The sequence below is a fragment of the Salvelinus sp. IW2-2015 genome, linkage group LG26, assembly GCF_002910315.2.
Source record: "Salvelinus sp. IW2-2015 linkage group LG26, ASM291031v2, whole genome shotgun sequence".
NCBI lineage: Eukaryota > Metazoa > Chordata > Actinopteri > Salmoniformes > Salmonidae > Salvelinus > Salvelinus sp. IW2-2015.
Genome location: NC_036866.1, coordinates 1,739,461 through 1,748,905, shown reverse-complemented (window position 1 = coordinate 1,748,905; position 9,445 = coordinate 1,739,461). Strand labels below are relative to the sequence as shown.

Below are 9,445 nucleotides of genomic sequence, written 5' to 3'. Positions count from 1 at the left end.
CTTTGGTATATACCTGGGGGTATCAAGACAGAAGCTGGTATAAGAACTGCGGACTGGAGTATAGGGACCTGGGCCTGTCGTATAGGATGGGCTTGGTATAAGACTGGGCTGGGTACAGGACTGGCTGGGGTTAAGGACTGGACGGAGTATACACTGGGCTGGGGTATAGGACTGGGACGCGAGTATAGACTGGGACTGGGTATAGGACTGACTGGGTATAGGACTGGGCTGGGTATAGGACTGGGCTGAGATATAGGACTGGATTGGAGTTATAGGACTGGCTGCGGTATAGGACTGGCTGGGGTATAGACTGGAGCTGGGGTATAGGAGGGGCTGGGTATAGGACTGGGCTGGCGGTGGTATAAGACTGGGACTGGAGTGATAGACTGGGCTGGTATTGACTGGGCTGGGGTATAGACTGGGGCTGTTGGTATAGACTGGGCTTGGTATAAGACTTGGGCTGGGTACAGGACTTGGGGCTGCGGTATAGGACTGGGACTGAGTATAGGGACTGGGCTGGTATAGCGCTGGACTGAGTATAGGGACTGGACTGGGGTATAGACTGGGACTGGGTATAGACGCTGGGGTATAGGAACTGGGGCTGGAGTATAACTGGATTGGAGTATAGGACTGGGCTGGCATATAGGACTGGGCTGGTATAGACTGGCAGCTGGTATAGGACTGGGGCTGGGGTAGAGGACGGGGGCTGGGGTTATAAGACGGGACTGGAGTATAGACTGGGCTGGGTTTATAGACTGGGGCTGTATAGGACTGGGACTGCGAGTATAGGACGGGGGCTGGATATAGACTGGGACGGGTATAGGGACTGCGGCTGGGGTACAGGATGGGCTGGGTATAGGACTGGGGCTGAGTATAGGACTGCGGGGCTGGGGTAACATCTAACATGCACTGCAGTGTGCTATTACTGTCCATATTATTGCAGTTCGCTACTATTGTTTTGGACCTGGAACAGACAGTTTACCAGGTTTCTACTGTTCGGTACCTGGAACAGACAGTTTACCAGGTTCTACTGTTTGTACCTGGAACAGACAGTTTACCAGGTTCTACTGTTGGTACTAGAATCAGACAGTTTACCAAGGTCTACTGTGTACTTAGAATCAGACAGTTTACCAGTTTCTTACTGTTGCTACTTAGAATCAGGACAGTTTACAGTTCTACTGTTTGTACCTGAACAGACAGTTTACCAGGTTTCTACTGTTGATACTAGAATCAGACAGTTTACCAGGTTCTTACTGTTCGGTACTAGAATCAGGGACAGGTTTACCAGGTTCTACTGTGGTACCTGGAACAGACAGTTTACCAGGTTTCTACTGTGTGGTACCTGGAACAGGACAGTTTACCAGGTTCTACTGTTGGTACTAAATCAGACAGTTAAACCAGGTTCTCTGGTGGGTACTAGAATCAGACAGTTTACCAGTTCTACTGTTGGACTAGAATCAGACAGTTTACCAGGTTCTACCTTTGGGTAACCGGAACAGACAGTTTACCAGGTTCTACTGTTGGTACCTGGAACAGACAGTTTACCAGGTTCTACTGTTGGTACCTGGAACAGACAGTTTACCAGGTTCTTGGATTACAGTAGCAATTTATTATAGCGTTTGGCAATAAAACAAGAACAAACACTTCCCACATAGAAACAAAGTCAATGATCCAAATTGTATGAATTACGAAGTCTTAATACGTTTGGGGACATTTTAACACTCATTAAATGTTAACACTCATTTTAACACTCTAATGTTAACACTCATTTAAATACTCATTAATATTAACACCCATTTTAACACTCATCAGTGCCAATACCAGTGCCAATGCACCATTTCAAGGGAAAAGAACAGTGGAATCTGTACATCCCCCATTCACACTCAGGAAAAGTGAATCTGTTATCAGATCATGAACCCTGACCGCACATTAGTCCAAAGGTAAACTATGTATCAGGGCATTAGGCTGAAGGTAAACNNNNTATCAGGGCATTAGGCTGAAGGTAAACCATCTATCAGGGCATTAGGCTGAAGGTAAACTATCTATCAGGGCATTAGGCTAAAAGTAAACCATCTATCAGGGCTGTCATGATGTGGCCCTTTCTGGGTATAGATCGTAGCTTCCCCCTCTCTCACTCTCTCCTACACCCAGGTTCTGTTATCTTAGGTCGTAAATTCCTGGCGGAGATTCTCTCCCCCTTTTCATGCAGAGAGTTTCACAGTAAAACAAAGGAACTCCCGTCAAATTCTACWACATCACAGAATTTGAGAACTGAAAAATATCCACATTTTGGAGAATGTGTAGATGGTAGGTGGAGAAGCCAGCTACGACCCGGTCCGTTTTGTTTCATGTTTGTGACCTCATGAAAGACAATACAGCCACATTACCCGAACTCTGTTTAAACAGGTGCCTCAGTTATGAGGCTTGCATCTAATTATTGTATAAAATGAATGAGTAAAGATTAAACTATTTGTGAAATGATGTAATGTGATGATAAACCTTTAATGTGAGATAATTGTATTCCCTTTCAAGTTTAATTAAGTCATTGGCCCGCCCCRGTGAGCACAGACATGATCTGGCGTCATGGAACCGCCTTTTCTATGGTTACGAATAAACCCCCCACCCCCTAAGAAAATCCTCTTCAGACTGAGCAAACCCATAGCGTGAGCTATGATTGAAAATACTTTAGACCACGCATACCTCGGTGTAAGCCTCAGGTGGCACTGGTTTGAGTAACAAAACTAGAAAGCTATACCATGTGGACCATTGGCTACACAGCTGGAAACGGTTAAACTCTGAGACTTTCTATCCCAACAAAATTATTTATACTTTTTTTTAACCTTTATTTAACTAGGCAAGTCAGTTAAGAACCAATTCTTATTTTCAATGACGGTCTAGGAACAGTGGGTTAACTGCCTTGTTCAGGGGCAGAAACATAGATTTTGCCTTGTCATCTCAAGAATTCGATCTTACAACCTTGCGGTTACTAGTCCAACACTCTAACCACTAGGCTACCTGCCGCCCCGAGCAAAGAAGAAGAGCAAATCTTAGATACTAATTACTAGTCTGCAGCTAGAAATGATGTAAACCTGGGACGAGAATACGGACAAGCGCCGAAACATCTATCCTATGAGAACATTTCTGAATGGTACTCTGATGTATCCTTTCTAACCACGAAAGACTTGATCTTCAGGGAAACAGAAAAAGAGAGGGAGAGACTCGAATGAACTGACTCTCCAGCAGACAGACTGACGATTCCAACAGAGAAGATCACAAAGACACATGGGTGTAAATATATATTGATTGCAATTATTCCCAAATGAGTGAGCGTTCATGTGCAAAGGATTAGCATTTCCTCCATGATAGATTATTTTTTCTACCTTTATTTAACTAGGCAAGTCAGTTAAGAACAAATTCTCATTTACAATGACGGCCTAGGAACAGTGGGTTTAACTGCCTTGTTCAGTGGCAGAAAGACAGATTTTTACCAGCTCAGGGATTCAATTTAGCAATCTTTTGGTTACTGGCCCAACGCTCTAACCACTAGGTTACTTGCCGCCCCAATCTCTCTCTCTCTCTTCTCTCTCTCCTCTCTCTCTCTCTCTTCTTCTCTCTCTATCTTTCTCTCTCGTCTCTCCTGTCTCTCTCTCTCTCTTCCTCCTCTCTCCTCTTCTCTTCTCTCTCTCTCCTTGCTCTCTCTCTTCTCTCTCTGCTGCGTGTGGGTGCGTGCGTGCGTGCGTGCGTGCGTGGTGGTGCTGTGTGCGCGTGTGTGGTGTGTGTGTGTGTGTGTGTTGTGTGTGCGTGCGGGTGATGACTGTCCAACTACCCCATGTATACTTGTCGTGTCACCAGATATTACGGTGTCAGACGCTTGTACTGGATGTGACTTGGGTAGACTTTTGAGAAGCCTATTCCACTTCCTAAAATCCCAGCATGAATTTAAGATAATCAAGAAAATCTGTAATTCTTTTGAAACGTTTTTTGCCGAGATATTAGTTGTGTAATTTGACTATCTAACTAAGGTGTTTGGTTACGTATTTCTCAAATTAAAAGTATGTTGGATGTGTTTCTTGTGGAACAAAGTCAAGATGCTAGGGCAGGTCTGTCTGCAATTGCTCTTGTATTGGATAGAGGGAATCACTGGAGCTGTTCCATCCATCTAGAGGGGCATCACTGGAGGTGTCCATCCCAATGGTAGATGGGCAAATGGAACATCAGTCAAATGAAACCAAACCTTCATCCCGTTGTGATGCAACAGATGTTTCCATCCGTTTTTAGACGCGAGACTTTTGACCAAAATAATCCTTTTAGATCAATTCTGACAGTAGATCATAATAGTTTCTCATGACGTCATATCGATGCCCATATAGGTCGTTTTAAAAAGGACGTAATATTAACAATTAAAATAGACTTAACTGCAATTTAACACTTTTTTTTAATCCGCAAAATGAAGACTGAATAAAACCGTGTGAATACATCTATAATATATGTATGTGTTTTTACTGGAAAGCTGTGTCTGGGAGAGCAGCATTCTACTCCGTGATCTTTACAGGTTGTGGCAACATTCCACCCTGCCCTGTCTGCTGGCTGCTGCCTGCTCTGGTGCCTGCCTCCGCTGCTGTCTCCTGCTGTCTGCCTCCCTGCTGTCTGTCTGTTTGCCTGTGCCAGCCAGCCCTGTCTGTCTGTCTGTCTGCTCACTGTCTGCCCTGTCTGTCTGTCTGTCCTGTCTGTCTGTCTGTCTGTCTGTCTGTTGTCTGTCTGTCTGTCTGTCTGTTGTCTGTCTGTCCTGTCTCTTGGCTGCTGCTCCTGTGTCTGGGCCTCGCCTTGTCTCTTTCTGTCTGTCTGGTCTGTCTGTCCTGTCTGTCTGGTCCTGCCTGTCTGCCTGCCTGCCCTGCTCCTCCTGCTCCCCTGCCTGCCTGCCTCCCTGGCTGTCTGCCTGCCTGGCTCAGCCCCTGGGCTGGAGTAGACAGAGTGCTGCAGGGCCCCTCCGCCCAGCTGCTAGCATATGAAAACACATCACGCCGTAGTAAGATGTAAAATGACAGTCGAGGAGATTCTGCCCTCTGGCCATTCACAATTAATAGTAATTAAAACCACACTCCTGCGGGTTAAGAGGGAAAAAACTCTACAAAAAAAAGGAAGTGCTATTTTAAAAACGACTAAAAGTACACGTAGATACGGGATGGTTGTGTGAAGGTGGTGGTTGAATGAGAAAGAGGTCAAGACTGAGAGGCAAAATAAAGGCATTTCAGGGGTAAAACAATACAATGTTGCTTTTCACTTCTCGCCCCATTTGTCTACATGCAGGACGGTAGGATTATTTCTACAGAGTAGGTATAATTTGGCCCTAATCACTGATACAGGGTCAGATACAGCATTTGCCCACCCCCCTAAATTTTAACCTGTCCATCCCCCTAATCCTAACCTGCCCATCCCCTTAACCCTAACCTGTCCATCCCCCTAACCCTAAACTGTCCATCCCCCTAATCTTTAACCTGTCCATCCCCTTAACCCTAACCTGTCCATCCCCCTAACCCTAAACTGTCCATCCCCCTAATCTTTAACCTATCCATCCCCCTAATCCTAACCTATCCATACCCCTAATCCTAAACTGGTAAAGAGAGTAGGAGAACCTGATCCTCTGTCTGTGGTTTAGAGAAACTTCTAACACAACTTAGTTCTATACAACAACAGTAGAAGCATTTATAAACTTTTAAAAACCAGAGTTGATACCAATTCAAACGTGTTTGTTTTTCCTTTGCCCCAAAACTTCAAGATAACAGTTTTGTTTGAATAGGGTCGTTGCGTTCCAAGTAACTCTTACAAAACACCAAAGATAATGGACTGGACAATTTCCACATCTTTACCTTTATGTTGGTGCCCACGCTATATTTCACTAATTTCAGGAAACTAGGCGTATGTCGCACGTCACTACTTCACAAGAAAGGCATTTGTACGTTTTAATTTTTTCAAAATCAAAATTACTTTTTCGTCAGAAATACCTTTTGGAACATGTGAACTTTCATGTGCCTTAATAACACACMTGTATACCATCTGTAAATACAAATACAACTGTTCAATTTTGTAGCCTAGTTGGTTTAGCCACGGAAAAAGTCAGGAACCTTCCCGCTAGCCGTGATTGGTTGGACATGCCGAGAGATGAGTTTAGGATTGGTCTGCCGTGTAGCATCTTCTGTCTTTAAAARGAGCTGCTCATTATGTGTAGATAATCCTTTCTACTACATGTTTTTTTTTTAAAGATATAACGGTAGCCATGGAGAACTGCAAATGTGTTGCTACTGCTCTCAATTACATCAGGCGCTATTGACAAAGGTCAGTGGAAAAAAAGTTGTGATGAACTACTTTCTGGAGTACGATCGTGCCATGCGGACTCTGAACATTTATCATACGATGACGAAAGCCCTGATTTCGGTCAAAACATTTTAATTGAACCAGACATTATAGAGCCTTTGGATTACAGTGATGGGGAAGAATAGTCAATCAACAGTGTTGTGGTCATGGAAGAAGTTGACATAGTTTTGAAATCAGTGGAATGCCCGGGGGAAGCAGAGTATGATAAGGAGATGAATACAATTCTGGCGTTTGATTGCAAATGCAGCAGGGAGTCGAAAAGAGAACACAGAATGCTGTTGTGTAAAACACCTGTCTCCGGATTACATCTTCAAACTAAGGGCAACCATGGCATCTGTGACAGAGAGGGAGAAAGATCTGATGATTCTTATGGCATTGTACACGGTCAGTGTGAACCAGAGTGCCTTGACACTACGGGCTAAACAAGCTGTACAAACWAAATGTAAACGACACAGGACGTAATTATTTAAAGAAATGGGTTGCAGTCTGCCGTGAAGCGTTCTTCCATTTTCTGTTTAGTAATATTATCTAAGAAAGCCATTTGCATTGCTAGTTTTAGCTTAATAGTAGCTAGATAACTAGCTAACATTAAACCTATTTGGTTAGCTTTAGCTAGCTATGACAATCGGTTTGTATTGCTAGTACTCTATGGATTGGGATTATGGTTCATTCTTTATCTAACTAGCTAGCTACATATCTAAACAAAAGACGAAGTTAAAGCGTATCGTTAGCTAGCTTGCTAACGTTACTAGTATGATCTGAGTAGTAATATTATCTCAGAAAGCCATTTCTATTGCTAGTTATAGCCTAATATTAGCTATCTAACTTACATTGAACCTAGTTAGTTAGCTTTAGATAGCTATGACAATCGGTTTGTATTGCTTGTACTACAGGTTGGGATTATATTCAATTGTCTAGCTAGCTAGCTACATGTCTAAACAAAATCTATTGTATAACATGGCAAAAATGTTTGTATCTGGAATGTGTATTTCAGCATCAGTAGAACACGCCTGACTCTCCTCCACCAGTCATACAAGGAGCCTGYAGGATGATACGATGCTGGTGGAAAGCTATGACTGGCAACAACACCTGACTCCGTACTTCAGGCCTCTGCCACAGATAAAGCAGTACCAGCACGTCGGGTGAATATCATTTTCATTGCATTGTATGAGGTTATTCTTCTTATCTAAACTTGGGAGGTGAATTAATGTTATGCGAGGTTGTAATGTCTTKATTTTTTTGGTCTATTTTCCTGTTTTACAGATTCGATGCTCTTGAGCCTGGTGTTGTTGTCACCAAAGAGCGTTCAGACTCAGTTGGGACCAGGTTTCAAATGATGCACAACGCTGARGTCCTTCCTCCCATAGATGGTCTGCCTGTACAAGCACCACCTGGACTGGACACAGCTAGACAAACGTATCTTTTTGAGAAGATCAGGGAGTTTTGTCACAAAGAGGGCATGGACATGATATGCCCTGCACCAAAGTCAAGGGCAGGACAGAAACATGCTCTCTGACTATAGATTCCCTTGTTCATGCGCGGTGCGGACGGACCAGTTCATCACGGTGGGGCGAGTTCCCAGTCATTCCGACTATCTGCAGTGCCTCTATGCACATTCATATGACTCTCTCCTAACCCACACACACAACACACAACACACACACACACACAACACACACACACACACACACACACACACACTACACACACACACACACACACACACACAAACACAACACACATACATATCGTTGCTGCTACTAAAATAAAAATATCCTGTTGCTCATCCACTTTCCCTGATAATGTATGCTTATAATGCATTTAACTACTCATCCTCGCCAGTATCATGATCATGTATTGGATATTCTACAATACCTATTGTTTGTTATTTCTACGGCATTGATACTTTGTTTTTTCAATGAAACAACCTATTAACATTGCTACATGGACAATAGATAAGTCCATTTCTGTAACGTTGACATCTCTGTATCCTGCGTAGTGACAAGTAACGTTGATTATTTGATATAGTGTTTTAACGGTAGACGGTAATTCGTGAAAGACAACTTGGACGCTTGCGATCTAAAGTCAATGAGGATACAGTGCTATTATTGGAGGCTCTACTTTTACCTACTTTTAGTGTGTTTTTAGAATCTTTATCTACAAGTTATCTCACTCTGTTTAGGCAATCTGGCCATAAATGTGAATCTTAAAGAAGACCTGGTGGGCTAAAAGCATTAAGGGTGTTGAAGCGGATGCTGAATGGGTGTACGGACAGAAAGAGCTACTCCTGTACAAAATTCCATAAAGTGGGGCTTACAACTTTAATGTAGAATACCTTCGATTGTTCTCAAATCAGTGTATGAACGTACCATTTTGTAGCTCTGAGTTCTTTTCAGAATATGTTGCTAGCATAAGACCCAAATTGAAGGGCGGTCGGTCAGCATATCCGACTCGTTTTGAGCAATGACTGATTTATAATGGGAGAATCTAACTGACCAGTGTTGTACTGTATGCACCAGTCTCTGGGCTAAAATAAGATTTATTAACTTTCAAACAACTTTAGCTGGGTGTGACTGAAGCTCTGCGTTGCCACAATGGAACCAATAGTAGTAGTCCCAAAGCAGTCCAAACCAGTTTTTGAAAAGAGAAAAAGAATATATTTGAACCCAGGTCTGTCATGCACCAACATAAGTCAAACCCTGACCATAACATAGTTGGKCTATACTAAGATGGCCTATAAAAAGATGTCTTTATTGAAAATATTGTATATTTACACCAGAACCAAAATCCATGGATGGTGACTAGTACACAATTTCTCCCATCACTTATGCCAGAGGCTGATGCCAAACTGCAAGACCTTCTTGTTGTCTTGTAACCTCATTAATATGAGGTGCCCTTACCTTCCAGCTTCATGCCAACAGTGAGGCACTTCTGGAAGCGGCAATAAGGGCAGCGTTTTCTTTGTGTCTTGTCGATGGCGCAGCTCTGGTTCTCTATACATGTGTACCGCTTGTTGTTCTGAACCGTGCGCTTGAAGAAGCCCTGCGGAGAAGAATTAACATGTCAACACGTA

General features: G+C 43.2%; 1 protein-coding gene across 1 annotated transcript in view; it reads right to left on the bottom strand.

Annotated features, from left to right (window-relative positions):
- LOC111952794 (nuclear receptor subfamily 5 group A member 2) overlaps window positions 1–9,445 on the bottom strand; it is a 120,025-nt gene that overhangs the window by 91,968 nt on the left and 18,612 nt on the right. Inside the window, exon 3 of the mRNA XM_023971702.3 lies at window positions 9,273–9,414. Coding sequence (XP_023827470.3) covers window positions 9,273–9,414 — 142 coding nt within the window. The remainder of the gene's footprint in view (window positions 1–9,272; window positions 9,415–9,445) is intronic.